The sequence below is a fragment of the Mustela erminea genome, chromosome 9 (genome assembly GCF_009829155.1).
Source record: "Mustela erminea isolate mMusErm1 chromosome 9, mMusErm1.Pri, whole genome shotgun sequence".
Taxonomy (NCBI): Eukaryota; Metazoa; Chordata; class Mammalia; order Carnivora; family Mustelidae; genus Mustela; species Mustela erminea.
The window spans coordinates 54460255-54480094 of NC_045622.1; the positions used below are offsets into that span (position 1 = coordinate 54460255).

The window sequence follows — 19840 nt, forward strand, 5'->3', positions numbered from 1 at the left end:
CCGGGCCGGGAGTAAGGGGGCAGAGTTAGAGGTGAGGGTTTGGGGGGAGTGGATGGGCTGCTCTGGGGAAGAGAATCCTGGGAGCCAGCAGGAGAGGAAGCCTGGATGGAGGGCAGTGTGAAGGCCTCTCTGAGGTGAGACTGCCTGGCCCATTTCTCCACACGAGCTCACCTTCCTGGAGACAGAAACAGGAAAGGCCAGTTTATACGGTCAGTGGTGATACTGCCCCCGAATCTTTGCATCTTCTACCAACAAAGTTTTATTTCTCATTAATACCTGTCCACCATGTGGGGGGGCCGGCAGCCCTACTCCTCGCCGCCTCTACAGTGTGGCCCTCAGGTGACAGAGAGCCTCTCTCGTGGCCGAGAGAAGAGAGCAGGGGGAAGTACCGGTTGGCCCTCCAGTTTCCTCTGGAGGTGACCCCATCCCTTCTGCTCACATTTCATTGACTAAAGCAAATCCTAGGCCTGCCTGAATTGAACAGAGTAATGAGGTACAATCTTCCCATGGGGAGGGGCAGCAGGTATCGGCAAAACAGCCATACCATCTACCACCACGGTCGTTCTGTGGTGACAGCCACCAGGCCAGGGAACCCCTGTGGCCGGTGAGCCTGTGGCCAAAACCCCTGACCGTCCGGTTCCAAAGCCAGATGACCTGAGTCACTGAAAATACTTGAGACACCATCAGGTGTCATCATGACGGTTACTGTCGAGCTAATCATGTCTTCTCTCTAACTTCTCTCGCCCACTCCTTCCCTTTCTGTGTTTCTGTATTTGCGGTCTGTCTGTCTGTCTCTCCGAGCAGGTGGAGAAACCTAGCGTTCAGAGTTCCAAACCAAAAAAGACCTCAGCGAGCCATAAGCCCCCGAGGAAGGCCAAAGACAAGCAGGTGGTGTCAGGCCGGGCCTCCAAGAAAAAGAGTGCAGAGGTCCCCACTGCCACCCAACCCGAAGACAAGGAGCAAAGTAAAGAGATGAACAATAAACTGGCTGAGGCTAAAGAGTAAATTTCACTGCACTTTCCTTTTATTCTTCTTTTCCTTTCTTTTTTTTTTTTTTTTTTAAACCAACCAACAAAAAAGGCCACAAAATTGCTTAGAGGTTTCTCATCTGCCTTGGTCCTGAGTGTTCCAGGAGCTCTTCGGTTTGGTTTCTTTTGATGGAGGAATGCCGTCTCCAAGCCCAAGCGGCATGCCTCCTCTCCAAATCGAGACCTTGCCAGGCTAAGCACGGCACAGGGGTCCATGCCGCGGGGCCCCTGGAACACCAGGAACCCCGGGAAGCGTTGCTCCTTGGTTGTGCCTCCCACAGCAGGTGAGACTGCTCGCTGGCTGCTGAGGGAGGGAGGCAGGCCTTGGCACGCAGAGGCCATTCCCAGCAACTGGAAGTCTCCCGGTACGCTCGGGAATGCCCATAGGGTGCCCTCCTCCTCTTCTCCTCCAAAGTCTGTGTCAGTGATCCGCTCTGAACTGTAGGTAAATGTGTCCTTTTCCAAAATTCAGAAGGTTATCATGTGCTAGAGAAGCTCGCTTTGGGGCTTCAGCGGTAGATGGCATTTGTGGAAATATTTTAAAAGCAAAAAACCTCGGCCTTAATGTCCATAGGATGAATTGTGTCCGTTAAGTCATTTTTTTCATAGACTTTTCTGTTAGAAACGTGTGACTACGTTTAGTTTCCTATCAGTGGGCTTGAAATTGTATGCCAAGTAATAGATAGGCCACTGATGATTAAAAGCAGGCCAGGGTAAGAAGGTTTGGTGTTTTAGGTACGTTCTAGACATCATGGAGAGATCCGCCGGCGTGAGGAGATTGTTCTCCTCTGTGTGCCCTCAGCCCATCCAGTGCCAGCGGTTTGGCAGAGCAGCTGGCCACAGATGACTGAGGAGGAAAGTTCAGGGGCCAGGGGTAGTGGACTTAGAATGTGGCTTCCTCGCTTCTGAGAAACGCAAGGTGGGAAGTCGACGTCGTGGCAAGTGTGGCGGTGTTCACTCTCCCTTCCCGCGTGCTTGCTCTGTTCCTCAGGGAGGGCAGAGGACGCTGAGTTTCAGGTTAGTGGAAATGTCTGTGACTTAGCTGAAGATTAGGAGAGTTCCTTAATAAGTGATTAGCAAGCGTTTCTGACCTCACTGATGAGTAAAAGCAGCTCTCTGTATTGTGTTTCGCGTGTCTGTGTGGCCAACGCCCCCTGGGGGCGGCAAGTGGCACCTTAGTTGTGCTAGAGTTGTGTTGTAGGCATTAGAGAGTTGTGCAAAGACCCCCAGTGCTCACAAGGGAACCCAAGATACCTACCAGAAAAATTACATTTGCAAACCTTGTGGCGTGTACATTGCTCAGTTTGCTTTGTTGCTCTGTCCTTGAAGCCCTTTCTGTTGCCGGCACCGTGACACGGCTGGGCTGTGGTCCGGTGCCACGCCCCTGCTGTGGAAGGACAGCAGCGGTGAACGGGGTCCCAGGCTCCTCACCGCGGCACTCCCTTTTGGTCCCTGTGGTGTGTAGGAAGCAGGGCCTCCCCCAGTCCTCTCCTGTTCTGACCATTCAAGCAGCAAAGTCTCTGTTGACACCATTTTGTTGGTCACCTGGGGCTGACAGAGAAGTCTTCTGCAAATTCACTGAGCGTGTGCTTTGTGGGCAACATCTGTTAAGAGCCTAGAAATAAGGCTCTTGCCAGGCTCACTGTCATCTTCCTTTCTATCTCAGGGCATGCTGCTGAGAAGAAGCTTGGAAGAAGGTAGAAAATATGAGTGAGTTTCAGTGTTCGAGCATCCCAGTTTGGGATGCCTGTCTGGAAATGACCAGGATAGCTCCCAGTACTGATTGTAGCTATTCGATGGCTAATCTTAATGTTAACCAGAGAGTTCTATCAACATGAGCTTAACTTTACCCAGACAATTACCAATGGACGTTTGTTGTCTTGAAGCCCGGCATCGGTCAGGTGTGTTGATGTTAACCGCAGTTTGGATTTCTCCGTAGAACAATCATGTATGTTCTGCAGATCAAGTAAATCAAAGTGCACGATCCACAGGGGAACATTCGTTCCACATTCATGTCCTGAATGCCTGTGTGCCAGACACCGTGCGAGATGTGCAGGGCACTTTACATATACCTGTGTCCCCAACAGCACAACCAGAAGGATCCATACGACTTGATCTCTGTGTCTGATTCAAGTTTGTTCACCCAAACTATGGTTTCCCACCCACCTTGCAGCTCCAGGGACTGAATTTCCAACTCTGCCCCGCCTGCAGCTTGAGACATGATCCTGTATAATGTCTTTTCAACCCTTCAGCCGCCCCATCTTTTTAACTCCTGCAACTGGGAAAATTCTTACTTGTAGTTCACTTTGACTCTTGAATGTGTCATTTCATGGCAAGAAACCTCCTTTGATTTCGACTGTTTACAAATAAAACTCAGCCAGTCTCATTCTGCATCTCAAACATGCTGATTGAAACTGATCATGGTTTCACAAACAGTGTTTCCGTTTTGCCTTTCTGAAGATGACCAAGCTTCCAATGCCTGGCTGTCCATTTTTTTTATATCTTCCTACGGATCCCTGAGTTCCCCTGGCAAGAGAGCAAGGCCTGAAGCTTTCCTAGTGTCTGCTTTGCTTGCCTGCAAAAATAACCCCTAAGGCTGTGCGTTGGCTCCCCCAGTTTTTTGTTACTTGCTGGTGCTTCGAACCGGTCCGTTCTCTCTTTGCCTCTCCAAGGCAGACAGGAAGTGTCTAATTACGATTTTGTGGCCTGGGTTTTGTTGCATACCACAGATTGTCTATGTAATGTGTAGCGCACGCCTCTCTTGGTGCTATTCCTAACTATTCCTGCTGTTAGTAAGAAAATGACAAAAATATTCATGTATAGCCAATTGATTGTGACGTGCTTGTGGTCTGTGCTTGTTCGGAAACAAACAAACAAACAGTTTTTTTTCCAAGTATAAATAAATGCTAAAGACGAACACCACTTTCTTGATCTTATTTCCTCAGTAAGGCCCAGCTCAGTAGGTGAAGGAACCAACCTTTGCCATTTGAACCACCCCCCACGAGACGGGCTGTGCCCTGCAGTTTTTCTAGGGTTCTCCCTAATGCAGCTTGACTCTTTTAGATTGCCTCTCAGATTCTAATTGCAAGCAGTCAGAGCTAAGTGTTGGGAAAGGCGAAGATGGACCGAGAGACCCACTGGCCTACAAGGTAGTGTAACGTTTTGATCCCATGTTGCTGGGGACAAGTGACTGCCTACGCCCAGCACTGCGTAGTCGCCACACTGGGAGGCTGGGCCCCGAGTCTCCACCCCCTTCCCGTCACACTGCAGGACTGGCGGTTCTGGTTTTTCTCCTCCCAAGGGATGGCAGACATGCCTTAACTAACTCATTGAATCTGGTCACAGGGAAGGCTCCACCCTCTGGGGCTGGCTCACTGTGTGGGTTAGCGGGAAAGCCTTGTGTGTGCCTAACACCGGGGAGTGGAAACAGCCGTAAGAGAGGTTTGAGTAAGGTAACAACAGACCAGGTAGCTGCTTGCTCATATGAAGGACAGGTCTCTTCCTACTGGGGTGGGGAGTCAGAAGGCTGCACTGGGAGGGAACCTTGGAGAGTGGGTGGGTTATGGGTGTGCAGGGCACGTGGGGCAGGCCTTCAAGCAGGAGAGCAAACCTGGTAGGGAACATCAGAGCTAGGGCCAGGTTTAACCGCTTGGATAACCTGCTAACCTGGGAGATAAGAGAGGATAGACTTTTGGAATGGGATTTTTCTTCCTTTTACTAACATGTGTTGATTGAATACCTATTATGTGCCAGGCACCGTGCTGGGCACTAGGGAACCAGGAGGACTGAGACCTCACCTCTGGTCACTGTGGGGCATGAAGGAGGAGCCTGTTCTAGCTGGTTCCATGGATCAGGGAGAACTTCAATGGATGAGCAGGTGATGACCAGGTGACCAGAGTCTGGGGTGGCCCAGGCGTGCCAGACAGAAGGAGCTGCAAGAGCAAAGGTGTGGAGGGGTCCGACACCAGGTGAGCTCAGGTCCTGGGGGAGCAGTTCACTCAGGGAGGGTCAAGGCAAGGGCCGAAAAGTGGCAGAGACCATCATGGAAAGTCGTACCATGTGAGTGGGTGGTTACTAACTGGGATCTCCATTCCATACACCCAGATTTCACTCTCCACCCCCCCGACCTTTGCATGCTCCCTGCCATCATGCTTCTTGCCCTTACCTACATATCAGGCAACAACCACAGGTCCTCTCTTGCTTTAGGCTAGGAGCTCTAGGCTGGGACTTTTATTCTACTGCTGGTCCCCAGTTTCTGGGTTTGGGGGAGAAGCAATGGTGGGAATCAATCAAGGATCGTATATATGAAAACCCACTCTATATTTGTTTTCCAGATGAATAGGAAACATTCCACCCACCTGCCTGTTTTTGTATAAGGCAGAGAACACAAAATTCTGCAAATACATAAGGGTCTATTTTTCAACTCTTGCGTGACCACTTAAAAATTGTTTTTTTTTTTTTTTTAAGATTTTATTTATTTATTTGACAGATAGAGATCACAAGTAAGCAGAGAGGCAGGCAGAGAGAGAGAAGGAAGCAGTCTCCCTGCTGAGCAGAGAGCCTGATGCGGGGCTCGATCCCAGAACCCTGAGATCATGACATGAGCCAAAGGCAGGGGCTTAACCCACTGAGCCACCCAGGTGCCCCAAAAGTTGTTTTGATCAAAACCACGGATGGAGAGAAGTAAAAAGACAGGAAAAAAACAAAGAGGTAGCAACAGAGACAGAGAGGGGAAAAGACCCACAGAAATACTCATATATGAGAACACTGATGATAAGCTGAGAGAAGGTGAGATGTACTCCGAGGGGGGGCAAGGCCCCGGCAAGGGAGGAGGCAGGAAGGTGGGGGGAGAGCCTTGCCAGCTTCATCTGTGTGACCAGCCCTCGGGCCTCACCCTGAGCCACAGTGTCTCCACGCTCCCCAATGCTGCCCCAAGCCCAGGAGGCAGATCTATAACTCATTACCAGTGTCGCCTCCCCAAACAGCTAACAAAATTAAAACCAGCCCTCAAGTTTTAAAATAGGTCATTATGGTTAAATTAGTTATAAGCATATTATCATTCTTCCTTACAGTTTGCATGTTCTTATGAATTCATTCCCTGGTTTGGTTTGTTTTTGTTTTTGTTTTCTGCTAGGGTTTAAAAAATTTATAACCTTTTTCTCCTAGATTTGGGGAGTGTTAAGTCCCACTTCACAAAGGCTAAAAACCCCCCTTACTGTGTCATTGTGGTTTCAAGATCCTTTTACTGCGAAAATGTCTTAAAGCAGCTTACATTTTCAAGACCACAGGTATAGAAGTTTCTGTCAGCATGTAGCCTGTGGACCATCTACAGTTAAGGCAGGGACCCTACCCAGGCTCACCTGAGCCCACTGAGACAGGAGAGGCAACTGTCTCGAAGGACTGGATTGAAACCTTTCTTAGCCTCCCCTCTTACAGAAGCAGGTACATTCCCAAACCTCCTCCATCGCACCACCCTCTGCTGCCCAGATGCTCAGAACACTAGACCATCCCAGAATATCTGTAATAACAGAGCCAGCACCATCACATGCATTATCATGAGAACTGGTTAGCACTGGCAGCCTACAAGGTGTTTACAATGTTCCTGGACGGCACTGCTGCCAGCTGTGCAAACCTGTGTCATTCCTAAGTGCTGTCAGCCTTGCTGTCCTCCTCTGAAGATGGAGACACTGACCCTCACCTCAGAGGAGAAAACCGAGGGTGAAATGACATGCTGGCTATAGGTAACCCACAATGGCCACTAAATACAGGTCATTGCAGGCCTCCCTCCTTTCCTTCACACTGCTTGAAATGTCCATGTTTACAATCTTTCTGATAGTTCACTTTAGGTCACCTCAGACAACCTGAGTCTGACTGAGGCAAACACTCTGAGAAGAAGGCTTTTAAAGAATTCTAGCTATTGAGTCACCTTGAGTCCACAAACCTAAGCAATAACGTTTTAACAGTTTACATTTATTGACTGCCCACAAAGCGTTTCTTCTGTGCCATTCCATTGAGCCCTCCCACGTGGAGTGGGTGGGTGCCCCAGGGAACAGACAGAGAAGGGAAGCTCTGACGGGAGGGAACCTGCCTGGAGCCTGGGTCTTCTGCTAGGCAGCCCGCAATGCTTCCTTCCCTCATGTGAAGAAGGCCGGGGCTGGCCTGAGGTGAGTCAGGCTTCAGACAAGCTCTTAACTAAAACTACACCCACAACTCACAGGGCCACAGTCTGGTCAGCCAACAGCAGGCCCACCAGTAGGTTTACCCAGGATCTTCTTTAAATCATGGGCTCCAAATACAAATGGGGGGGAACTAAGAATTTGATCAGGTCTCCACACACAACTGGCTCGAACATCCTGACTCAACAGTCTCAGCCAAATATACAGGCTTTCTCCTTTGGGTACTAGATTAACTGACTGGGTAGCTAAAATGCGTGGTTATTGAACCCAGAAGGATCCAACAGATTCTTCATTCATAAGGAATCTATTTGGGACTGGAGATACCAAGAAAAATCTGGCGTCCATTTCCTGAGGCACTGGATCAGAGACCACCATTTTGCACTTTTTACTTCAAACAGTAGAACTGAGCTCACCTCTCTGTCCCTTGTCCTCATATAAATGGTCCCCAATCACTCATTAACCTGACATTATGTGTAACTATCCCAACCCAGACATCTTATCCGGGGCCGAGGGAGCCTCAGATGCCGCGGTAAATAAATTCCTGCCACTGCTACTGGTTTAAGCTGCCAGAGGGATCTTTAGAACATGCAAATCTGACCATGTCACCCCCTGCCTTCAACCATCCGTGGGCTCCTTGTGGCCCACAGAAGCTTCTTGTCCCCCCCAGCGCACCATGCTGCTTCTCACCTCCATGCCTTTCCCCACGCCGCCCCACCTGCTCCGAATGCCCTCCTCCTGCTTCTCCACCTGGCTAACTCATCCTTCGAGACTCTGCTCAGGCGACCACTCCGGGAAGCGCTTCCCGCACCTCCCAGGCTGGGTAAGATGTTCCCTGTGTGTGTCTTCATCACAAAACTCATCACATAGACTGTGCCACCTGCTCATGTGCGTGTCCCCCCGCTAGACTGTGCTCCCCCAGGGACCAGGACCGGATCCTCTGTTCACCTTTATAGCCCTAGTGGCTGGTCCAATGTCTACCTGGGAGAATGTCTGTTAAATCGTCTGTTGAATGAATAACGAGTGAGCGAATGAGTGACGATATTCGCCATCTGCCTCCATGTTCACCACGGCGCCACGGCAAAGCTTTATTCTGCCTACTAACTAGTAACTGTCTCTGCGCATGGGAAAGGGGTGGTTTCAAGAGAGGGCACGGCACAGATCACAGAACAGCCAACAGCTGGTTCTACAATGGCCAGCCTGCCCCTGTTCTTTGCGTAGCCATTTTTTTCAAAGGGGGCCTGACTTCAAAAAATCATAGACTTTTCGTTATAGGGTAATCTTATGAGGTTGGCTAATCCCACCCCCTGCCCAGTGCAGATCACCTAACTACATGATGGCAGAGAGACATCCCCCAGGGGATATCTCTTGGGTAGAAGGCAGGGGAATTAGAGCCAACAGGCCTGGTTTTAAATCCAAGCTCTACTCTTCACTAGCTGTGTGACCTTGGCTGAGTCTCTTAATCTTTTTGACCCCTAAAGAGATAACAGTAATACAAGTATCTATCACTCTCCCAATCTGTTTGGTTCCCAAATCCAGAAAGTAGGAGTTAGGTCAGCAAGGGACATAGGGAAGTAGTATTATTTGAATCTTTTGAGTCTAGAGCTTAGGACAGCAGCTGCTAAGGACTCTAATGGCCAGAGATACCACTTCTGATCCACAGGGCTCTCTGTTACGAGGGCCCAATGAGGGTCCGTGGGAAAACCCACCATCAACTGCAAAGTGAAACGCCCTTGTCAACAGTTTATTCTGTGGATGGTTTTGCTGACCTTCCTGCTGACCCACCCCAGGTCGCCACAGAGTGGTGGCTGGAACCACTTGTGGTTAAATCCACTCCCTCTGTCACACAGCCTGAGACGGAGCCCACCCAGCGCTGGGTCTTGCTGCCCTCCCTCCCGCAGCCCTTCTCCGGCCCCCTCTCTCTCCATGCACACCCTGTAATCACCAGGTTCAGATTCCATTTCCGCAATTACACTTTTGTTTTAACCGAGCCCATCTGGACACATGAAACTAATTTTGATTAATTGCTCAAGATCCCACCCTTCGCTTTAGGTGGGGTAGGAAGAAAGGACCAAAATTGATTTGCAAGTTCCCAGGAGCACAGAGCTAGACCAGAACTGAGCCTCTACTGTCTGGTTGCCTTAGTTCAGCACTTCACATTTTTTTTTCTTAAAAGGGTCATTAGCTGGATTATCAGCTCTTTGGCAGCCCATTGAGACAGTCCACGCTGCCTTTGCCTTTGCCTTCTTGGCATTAAAACAACCAAAGACACGTTTCGGAAATTCTTATTATACAACGGGGAGTCTATTTAGTTTTTCTTAGCAGGTTATATCTAGAAAAGCTATTTTAACAGCAAAAGGGAAAACAGCAACAACACAGGGCAGAAAACCTAGCGTGCCCCTCTCTCGGTGCTTCACAAGAACACGTCTGCTGCAGGGAGCCTGGAGTGGTGGCTGGAGCCAGGAATCTGCCCTGGTCTGTGATTGCATGCTGGTAAAATGCAGAGCTAGCCCGGCCCTGGGGAAGGGAGAGAGCATTTATCTGACCTTGGAGCCCTCATCCTCACTAAACCCTCACGTAAGGCTAGAGAGTTTAGAGGTCTTTACAGATAAAGAAATCAAGAGTTAGTGATTAAATGGCAAAGTCACACAACTTGTAAGAAGTGGGCCAGGATTTTAATCCAAATTTGGGTCACTAAAACCCACTCTTTTTCCTGCAAAGAGGGATCACCTCTAGGATTTCCATTGTAAAGAAGTTGTGCCTCCTCCTAAAACAGTGGCCTCTTCGTCCTGTCCTGTCCCTGCTCCAAATCCTTCGAGGACTCTATGTACTCTTCTCATCTGTGGGAAATGAGTCAGGTGAAGGTTTGTTGCTGTTTGATTCGCACAGTCAGTACCCCTACCCACCTTCTGCCCCACAACCCCCCGCTCCCACCAGAATGAAGCCTTGTGGTGGCCGCATTTTTCCTAGCTGTGGTCCCAGCTATTTCCCCTGTGCTGATGTGCCACATCTGGGTGCACTCTGGATGAGGGAGGCTGTAGGCTGGCAGACCAAGCGGCAGCTGTACAGGGCTTACAGGCGTGGGCGTAGTGGGTGCTCTCAGACCAGGATGCTGCTGATGTCTGGGACTGTCTTCTTTGCAGAATCTGCTGAATACCAGGTGGGAAGCCTAGGGGAGTCGTCGTGTAGCGAATGCAGGAAGGGCCGAAGTGAAGGGGGCCTGGTTGCTGGGGGCCTGACCCCCAGAGGGGCAAGTTTTTCAGGAGATACAGTTGGGATCTTAGAGCTGGGGACCTGCAGAGGTCAGTGGCACCAGCCTCCTGTACCAGGCAGAACAAGTCAGGGTCATCTCAAGGCGGACCGTGTCCAGACCTCTGCGGAGGAATTTGGAATCTCTCTAGTTGAGGTCCCATCCCCCAGGAATATGGTGGTAGAGAGCAAAGAGCTTAACGGAAGTCTGTTCTCCCTGGTTCAAGTCTTGATATCGCCACAAACTCGCTCTGTGAACTTAGGCCACTCGCTTCCCCTTTCTGAGCCTCATTTCCACCTGCAGCTGGAAAATGGGGGGTGTGGGTGAGACCCCGGCACCCTTCCCACCTGCCTGGCCCACACGGCTGCTGTGAGAATACAGTGTGCCTCATCAGGAAAGGTTACATTTGGAAGGACACAAAGGGGCAAACAAAGTTTAAAAGAGGACAGGATCTGTGCGTCAGGTAACGGCGGCTGCTGGAGTTGGATCTTGTGTGAGTTATGTTTACAGCGTCTCTCTCCTACTGCGTCCCCACCCCATGCCAGAGCTCTCTGCTTCTCCGCTCTGTTCAGTGACTCGGCACATAGCAGGCACTTGCTAAATTTTCATGGAAGGAAGGAGGGGAGGAGAGAGGGAGGGAGGGATAGGTGAGGCAGACCGCGGTTTCGCCCCCGTCTGGAGAGCTCTGTGGGAACACAGGAGAAGGAGGACTGACCGCTGCAGGTGGAGGGTTTCACGGATGAAGGGGGTCTGGAACCAAATCTCTACTTGCTGAGGAGGAGAGGGGATTACAGACGGCTGGGGAGTGGTGATGGGCAGCAGCGCCGACGTGGCTGAGAAGAAGCCCAGAGCTCAAGGGACAGAGCTGCCAACTTCAGAGGTGCTGTGAGATGCCTGCAGACCTCACTGTCAGCTCTGGGGGTGACACTGGCCAAGGGTTGGGGAGCCAACCTAGATGCGTTGTGAGGAGAGCAGTTGGGACAGTGAGGACTCTGGAAACCAAACATCTGAGCTGTGGTCAGGTGTCTGCTGCCCAGGGAATCCAGGAAGGGGGACACAACAGCTCCTCCTTCCAGATATCCGCAAGGCTGGCCAGGAGCAGGCAGCACAGCTGCCTCTGAAAGGGCAACACCCGGGGGACCGGGATGGGGCAGGAATGGGAGGGACTGGAGCCCACAGAAACGGGGTTCGATGACTCGGGTCTGTCCTTCAAGCCCTGGTCACCTTTGATTTGGCTCAGGAGGGCTTGTGCTTTCATAGAGCAGGGAGGGAGGACTTCCCTAGCAAAGGGACCTTTGCGCCTCTCTGGTTAAGAGACACAGGCTGATGAAGGCTTCGGGCCTGGGCTGCTGGGGTGCTGGCTTTACAGCGTGCACGGTGTATTTACGGGTCTGTCCCCAGCTCTGCACGGGGGCTCCTTACAGGCCCCGGGGTCATTTACTCCTGTGCCCCTAGCACAGTGCCAAGCTTATGGGAACAGACAGGAGGAGAGTAAAGCCAGTCCACCATCTCCCCAACCTTCTGCCAGAGCCCCTGAGGGGCAGTCGGCCTGGGTCCTGACTCAGCCCCTCCTGCATATCTTTGCTTCAAGTGAGTTTGCTCCATCCCCTCCCTCCCACTAAGACACTGGTTGAGAGGCCCGTGTTTTCGTCCTGAACCTGCTAGCCATTGGCTGTGTGATTATTGGAGAATCACCTGCCCACTCTGGGTCAGTCTCCTATCTGCAGAGTAACACAACTGGACTAGATCACTCAGTCCCTTTTTGGAACTAACATCTGCGAACCATCACCCGTATTCCAGGATCATGCCATAAGTGTTCACAGACACTAATCCTCCCTAAATGGTGAGCACTGCAATCCCCATTGTATAGATGATGGGTACTGAGGTACAGAGACTGGCATGCCCGTCATGACATCGCACGGGCTAGAAAGGTGTTGGGTCAGCATTCAAACCCAGCTCTTCTGGCCCCTAGCCCAGCCCGTGCCCTTTCTCCCCCAACAGGCTGCTCTTTACATACTTTTTTTTTTTTTAAGATTTTATTTATTTATTTATTTGACAGAGATCACAAGTAGGCATAGAGGCAGGCAGAGAGAGAGGAGGAAGCAGGCTCCCCGCTGAGCAGTGAGCCCAATGAGGGGCTTGATCCCAGAACCCTGAGATCATGACCCGAGCTGAAGGCAGAGGCCTTAACCCACTGAGCCACCCAGGCGCCCCTGCTCTTTACATTCTAAAAAGTGATCTTTGTTAAAGCACCTGGCCCTGAGCCTGGCACATGGTTCCTGCTCAGGCAATAGGTGTTTCTTTCTTCCCCAGGGCTTTTCCAAGCTGTGGAGGAAGGGGACTCATGGACGCGGCCATAAGTCCGTGATTTCTGAACAGGGCGCTCCTACAGGACCACTGCCCCAGCTCCGGGCTACTTTGATGGTGCATCAGGAGATAGTCTAAAGGGGAAAAGAAAGAAAACAACCACAGGGGTGGATGATGGAATTAGAATTGTGTGCAAGGTAGGAACCAGCTGGAGGGAAGGAGGGCCTTTCTCCAAATAGTCTTGGGCAGGGCTCAATAATCCTGCTTCCAGACTCTGATAAAATTGCATCCAAGGCCAGTGTGTGTGTGTACACAGGAGGCATTGCCTGTCTCCATAGTAACAGGAAGAAGGGCAGAAAATTAAGTTCCTAAGACTTAGAATGTCTCATGTGAACTTGGAACATTAAATTTTGCAAATAGGACAAAGCCTGGCACAGAAAGGTCTCATTTCATTTATTCATTCATTCAACAAGTACTTACTTGGGTCCTTCCCTTTGTTTTAGGTACAGACAATACAGTGATAGGCAAAGGCAGCCTGGTCCTGCCCTCTGAATGCTTCAGTCCTGTAGGGAAAACATTAATCCAGAAGAATGCAAGTAATGAGCTGTGTTAAGGGGTAGGGGAGGGTCAGGGATTGGAGAGCGTGCAGCAGGTGACCGGGTTTCATCAGTGGGGTCAGGGAAGTCTTCCCTGAGAAAGTGCTCCACTGGGCTGAGAGATGGAAGATGAGTACACATTAACCAAGGCAAGAGGGAGCAAAAGAATGTTCCAGGAGACAACAGCATGCGCAAAGTCAGAAATGGAAAGAAGCAGGACATACTGAGGAAGAGAGCAAAGTCCTGAGAGGCTGGAGGGGACCTAGAGCCGGGAAGGCGGTGGGAGCAGGCTGGTCAGCTAGGTGGGACCATGCAACAGGCTTTACTCTTTATTCTGAGTGCAGGAAGCCTTGAAGAGTTGTAAGCAGGGAAGGAAGAGGGTGCTTTTTGGAAAGGTCATTCTGATTTCTGTTTGAAGAATGGATTGGATAGAAGAGGCTACCAGTGAGGGGCTGTGACAGGGGTCCACGGAGATGATGACACAGCTTGGGGGGTGGCAGGGAGGAAGGGAAAGACGTGGGAATATTCCAGAGAGAAGTGTTAGGAGCTGGAATGGGTGGTTCCTGGTGGATAGTGTGAAGATTTTAAGGAAGAGGGAGACAGAAGGGAGGACCCTGGGGTTCTGCCCGGGACCATGGGATAGATGATGAAGCAGGTCTCAGCAACGATGATCTGTAACTCTTTCCATTTGATCTTCTTTGTTGCCAGCACTGTGCTGGACCCTGGGGTTGCAGGCCGGGGGGAAGATGGGCTCATGGTCAAACCGGGCTGGAGCGGGGCGGTTACATTAATGGAGGCACATGTGAGTGTGGGAGAGACTGTAAAGTGGTACAGTGAGGAAAAGCTCATTTGGGAAGATGCCACCAGGACCTTGTGAGGAGATGATAGGGTCTGAGCAAGCGGAACTGCCAAGGATAGGCAGAGCAAAGTGGGTGAAAGGGGCCATCCAGGCAGCAGGAGCAAAGCAATAAAGTACTGGGGGTGGATAAAGCAGCAGGGGCTAGCCAGAGGGCAGCAGCCTAGGGTGAGTGTGCAGCGCTGGCCGCCCCTCTCCCTGCCTTCATCAGGGGCTGCCCTGAGGGTCTGGGGTGGGCTGCAGTAAGGAGTATGTGAGCATCTGGGAAGCTGTCACTGCACCTAATGGGAATGGAGGTCACCGTGTGATGTAATCTGTAAATGTCAAGAATCGTGATTTCATATCCCTGTCCAACAGGATCATCCGCTCCTCTGTTGTAACAGTTGCTGCATTTGTATTATTCTCCCCATTTCACAGCGGGGGAAACTGAGGTCTATAGTAGTTGAGTAATGGCCCGAGATCTGGCCGGCAATACACAGCACAGAAGCCAAGATAAACCCAAAGGGTTATTCTAGTTTACGGGCGGGTACGCGGGCAGGAAGGAGACAATCCGCAGCTGGCTGGGGGCCGCAGATGTGGTTGTGCGGGTTAGGCCATGCCCAAGGACAGCTGGCCCGTGGGCTGAGCGGGGCTGAATGCAGCCCATCTCCACTCAGCACCCGGCTTCATCTCCCTCACACAGAAGGCACTGTGCATGTGGCTTCTACCAGCCTTACTGGGCATGATGGGGCGTTTTTACAGATGGGGAGACTGGCAGAGCACCGTGGAACCAAGTGATGGCCAGTCAGGGTCAATGTGAGTTTTATGTTGCCTTTGAGGGTGGGTCTGTTCATAGGAAAACCAGCTGAGGCTGCTTTGGGTTGTTTTTTTGTGTGTTTTTGGTTTGTTTTTAAGATTTTATTTTAAGTAATCGCTACACCCAGTGTGAGGCTCGAACTCACAACTCTTGAGTGTGTGATCAAGAGTCACACACTCTACCAACTGAGCCAGTCAGGTGCCCCAAAGCTGTTTTGGTTTTTTGTGTTTTTTTTTTTTTTTAAGATTTTATTTATTTATTTGAAAGACAGAGATCACAAGTAGGCAGAAAGGCAGGCAGAGAGAGAGGAAGGGAAGCAGGTTCCCTGCTGAGCAGAGAGCCCGATGGCGGGGCCGATCCCAGGACCCTGGGATCATGATCTGAGCTGAAGGCAGAGGCTTTAACCCACTGAGCCACCCAGACGCCCCAGCTGCTTTGGTTTTTAAAAATGAATGTTTAATTTATAAAAGTAACACTTTAAAATCTAATAAAATTCAACAGTCTCCTTTAAGGAGGATTTTAAAACCTAAGTAATTCAGTTCTGCTAAATAACTTAAATTATTAGTAATTTACAATAAAGTAAGCTTAAAAATATAATTATTAGGTTATCATAAAAGTTCCATTGTTGTTTTCAAAATTTATGAAATTGTCCAATACCTTTCAACTTAAAAATCACAAATTTGAATTAATTATTCCATTCTGCATTTTTAAAAAGATTTTATTTATTTATTTGATAGAGAGAGAGATCACAAGTAGGCAGAGAGGCAGGAAGAGGCAGAGGGTAAGCAGGCTTCTTGCTGAGCAGAAAGCCCGATGCAGGGCTCGATCCCAAGACCCTGAGATCATGACCTGAGCCGAAGGCAGAGGCTTAACCCACTGAGCCACCCAGGTACCCCCCATTATGCATTTTATATTGGAATCACAAAGCTCATCTCTTAGACATTCTGATATGCCAAATTATTTTAAACATCACAAGTATTTTCAAAAATAAATCTACACAGACTTTTCCTTAACTTAATCCCCAAAAAGGGTAATATTATAGATTTGATTTTATCATTTCTAATCTTCATTCTAAACCTTCCCATGAATAAGGAAGGATACTTACTAAGGAAACAGGTTCCTAGCAAAAGCAAGCTAGAGTTATTCATCCAAGCAAATTCGGGGTTAGCCCCCAGGTGGCCGAGAGGCCCATTGAACAGATGTGGGGCATGGCACGGGAGCCCTGGCCTCCAACATGCAGGGAAGTGCATTTTGCCCATGCTGTGGGGCTGTTCCCGGTTTCATGCCAGCCAAGGACGCTGAGTCCGTGTCCTGCCAGTGAGGTAGGTCTTGCAGTGCAAACCCCCAAGATCAAGTTAAGCTCTCCCCCCTTTTGTGTCTCCTACCTCAGCTCTGTCACCCCTTCAGGATGACCCCACCCAGGGTGTTCACTCCCTGATAGGATTCATCTAATCGATTTTCCGCTTGCTTCTGTTTTGAATTGGGCAGCTTTTAGCTTCTCTCTGACCAGCCAGCAAGTATTAGACGCCTTTTAACACCATCCTTGGATTCTGTGCGCTTCTCGTGGCCTTGCCTGGCGCTCTCTGCCAACACTAAGGTCCCACTGATGGCAGCCAGCTCTGTCCATCTGGGTCTGGGCATGCTGAGTCAGGGAGCCACGCTGGCCCCTGTCAGTCCACTGCAATGCTCAGAGCCATCCAGAAGGATGACGGAGAGCCTGCCTATGCCACTGCTACTATGTACTCTGATGAGAGAGGCAGGTCCCAGGGTAGCTCAAGATGCTAAACACAGTAAGAAGCTTCTGAATCATTGGGGTGACATGTCAGAGCAAAAATGGTCCAAATATGTGTAACTTTACTTCTAAGTCAATAGAAAAATAATTGTAATATTGCATGGTAATATCCCGTGACAAGGGGCTAATTATCTCTCATCGTACATTTCTCAGTAAATATCCTTCTACCCAGTGACATAGATGACAAGCTTGGGGCACAGAGAGAGGAAACCATAAGCAGCTATGAAAATGTGAGCAAGCAGGGGTCTTACTGGGCCGGCTTTAATCAGCACGTAAGAAAGACATTGTCCTAAAAGCTAATAGGAACTGTTAAAATGCTGAAATGGTTTTAAGCATAAGACTTGATTGCTCACAAAGTATAAGAGAGTAATAATAGTTACCCTGTGCTGAGCAACGCAGGGGGACAGAGCGCAGGCCCCGGGAGTGGAAAGACCCAGACGCTAGAGTCCATGCAGGTCCCTCACTTTCCACCCCACTTCCTCTCTCGGGACCTCAGTTTCTTCATCTGAAAAGTGAGGGTGATAACATCCATGTGGCTTCATGGGGTGACTGGGGTCCTGAAATGGGCTCTGAGAAGAAGCAATCTGGAAAGTGGACTGTGCTGGAGGTGTACGAGGGTCGGTGACACCGGCCGAGTGGCCGTTCCTGAGTGGCGAATTTCAGCCTGGCCTGCAGGAATGAGTGTGTATTCTCAGCTAGACTGGTGGGCTCTGAATGTGGCCAGGTTTGCCCTTGGTGTCAGTGATGTCACCTATTCTCTGTGGACAGGCCAAGGGATGAGGCAGGGGTCTGCAGTGAATCCTGGTGGGAGGCTTGGACTCGGCTGCAGGTAAATCAGCCCCAGAGCCTTGGAGTGAGGGCAAGGGCCCAGGGATGGTGGAGGGAGCCAGAAGGAGAGACAGAGCAAGGGGAGCAGGGCCTCCTCACTGCCTCAGTGGGGAGCCCCAGCCAGTCACCTGCCCAAGGTGGGGGCAATGGCAATGGCGTGGGCAACAATGAGGCACAATGTAGATAGAGAATTTAAATGCACTGATAAAACCTATCGAAAGCCAGTCTGCTTTTTTTTTTATCACCTTGTGCAAGCGATTCTAAACAATGTTCATGATAAAATACTTTCCCCCTGGCAGGGACAGTGCTCAGAGGGATATTCCCCTGACCTCTTTATTGTTCCTCTCCACAGTTACCCTTAGCAAGGGATCTGGGGAGGGGACAGAGCCTTGGAAGGCCCTGAGAAGACAATGCGCTGGCCTATGGGGCCATCTGAGCGGACAGGCTTGCAGGAGGGCCCAGCTACCACGGAGGCAGGAGGAGCAGCCTGGGTGGAGAGTGGGGTGGAAGGGCTGCTGCGACGCCCAGCCCACAGGAGGACTCTGAGTCCAGCTCTGGTACTGCCCTTGTCACCTGGGGACTACCCTCCGTGCCACGCGCAGGTTATAATCAATTGGCAAGCACATTGAATGACTGATTCCTGAGCCTACCCCTCACTCCTCCCCATGTTCTGTTCTAAGAACATGCAAACCAGATTTTCCTCTCAGCTCTCCAGCAAGAGCTGCCCTCCCCAGGCTCCACTAGGCCAAGACTTATCAGGCAATCTGTGCTCTGCCTACTCCTTGGCCTGAGCTTGGGCCCTCACAGTGACTACCTCTCTCTCCCCTGCAGGAGCCAGGTCGAACTCGCCAGTGATTCACGTAAGAATCGAGGTCCTACAGCCACAGAGCCAGACAAGGATCAAAGTCCTGCGGGCCCAGGGCCTCTGAAAGATCAAGGTCCTGTGATCCAAGAACGTCCAAAGGATCAAGGCCCCACAGCCCCAGAGCCTCTGAAGGGTCAAGCTCCTGTGGTCTTGGCACCTCTGAAGGATGTGGGTCCCATGGTCCCCATACCAGTTAAGGATCAAGATCATGTGGCCCCTGAGCCTTTAAAGAACGAAGGTTCTGTGATCTCAGCGCCAGTGAAGGACCAAGCTTCCTTGGTCCCCGTGCCTCCAAAGAATCAAAGTCCTATGGTTCCAGGAACAGTTAAGGAGCAAAGTCCCATGGTACTGGCATCAGTCAAGGAGCAAAGCTCCATGGTCCCTGAGTCTGTGGCTCAAGGTCCCACGGTCCCAGCACCTGTCAAGGATCAAGGTCCTACCGTTTCAGAGCAGCTGAAGGGTCAAAGTGCTACAGTCAGAGAACCTGTAAAGAATGAAGGTTCCATGCCCTCTGAGCCTGTGAAGAACCAAGCTCTAGTGTTGCCGGAGCCAGTCAAGGATCAAGGCGGAGCAGTCCCAGAGCTTCCAAAGGATCTCAAGCCTGTGCTTGCAGGACAGACAAAGAATCAAGGTCCTGTGGTCCCAGCACCAGTCAAGGATCAAGGTCCCGTGGTCCCAGAGCCTCCAAAGAATCAAGGTCCTGGGGTCCCTGAGCCTGTGAAGAGTCAAGTTCCTATAATTCCGGTACCTCTGAAAGACCAAGACCTTCTGATGCCACCACCAGCCAAAGACCAAGGTCCTGTGGTCCCCGAGCCTCTGAAGACTCAAGGTCCCAGGGGCCACCAGCTGCCCACTGTCTCACCTCCACCCCCAGTCATGATCCCAACCGTCCCCCACGCAGAATATATTGAGAGTTCCCCCTGACACTCACCCCTTGACATGCCAAGGAAGGAGCTGGCCGTGGAAGTGCTCCCTCCCAGGGGCGGCGAAGACACATATTTAATCTGCATGAAACATGTACCGTATAGTCTTGCTGGAATCTAATAAAACTTCTCCCTCTGGCTCAGCAGTGTTTCTCTTGGGCTCTCCTTGAGAGTGTGTGTGTGTGTGTGTGTGTGTGTGTGTGTGTGTGTGTGTACATGTGCACACACAAACATGTGTTCACATACACCATGAACATTTAAAATTGGGCATGCAGGACTCTGAGAAATCCCAGCTCCTGCGAGTAGACAGCATAAGATGGGAAGGGGTGAGAGAAGCTAGGAGATTGGGGAGGGGACCCCATCATGAGGATGTGGGACAGGACAAACCCATGTTTCTCCTTCACTCTCACACTCCCACAGCACTTC

At 50.7% G+C, this 19840-nt stretch overlaps 1 protein-coding gene across 3 annotated transcripts in view; it reads left to right on the top strand.

Annotated features, from left to right (window-relative positions):
- Positions 1-19567, top strand: part of MAP6 (microtubule associated protein 6) — a 72564-nt gene extending 52997 nt beyond the window's left edge. Inside the window, exons 3-4 of one of the 3 annotated variants that reach the window (XM_032358076.1) lie at positions 805-1001; positions 18458-19567. In XM_032358076.1, the coding sequence (XP_032213967.1) occupies positions 805-1001; positions 18458-19415 (1155 nt within the window). In that variant the 3' untranslated portion in view covers positions 19416-19567. Of the gene's footprint in view, positions 1-804; positions 3948-18457 lie in introns of those variants that run through there. The other 2 variants (XM_032358078.1, XM_032358077.1) reach the window with 2 other exon arrangements.
- Positions 19568-19840: the final 273 nt, after the last annotated feature.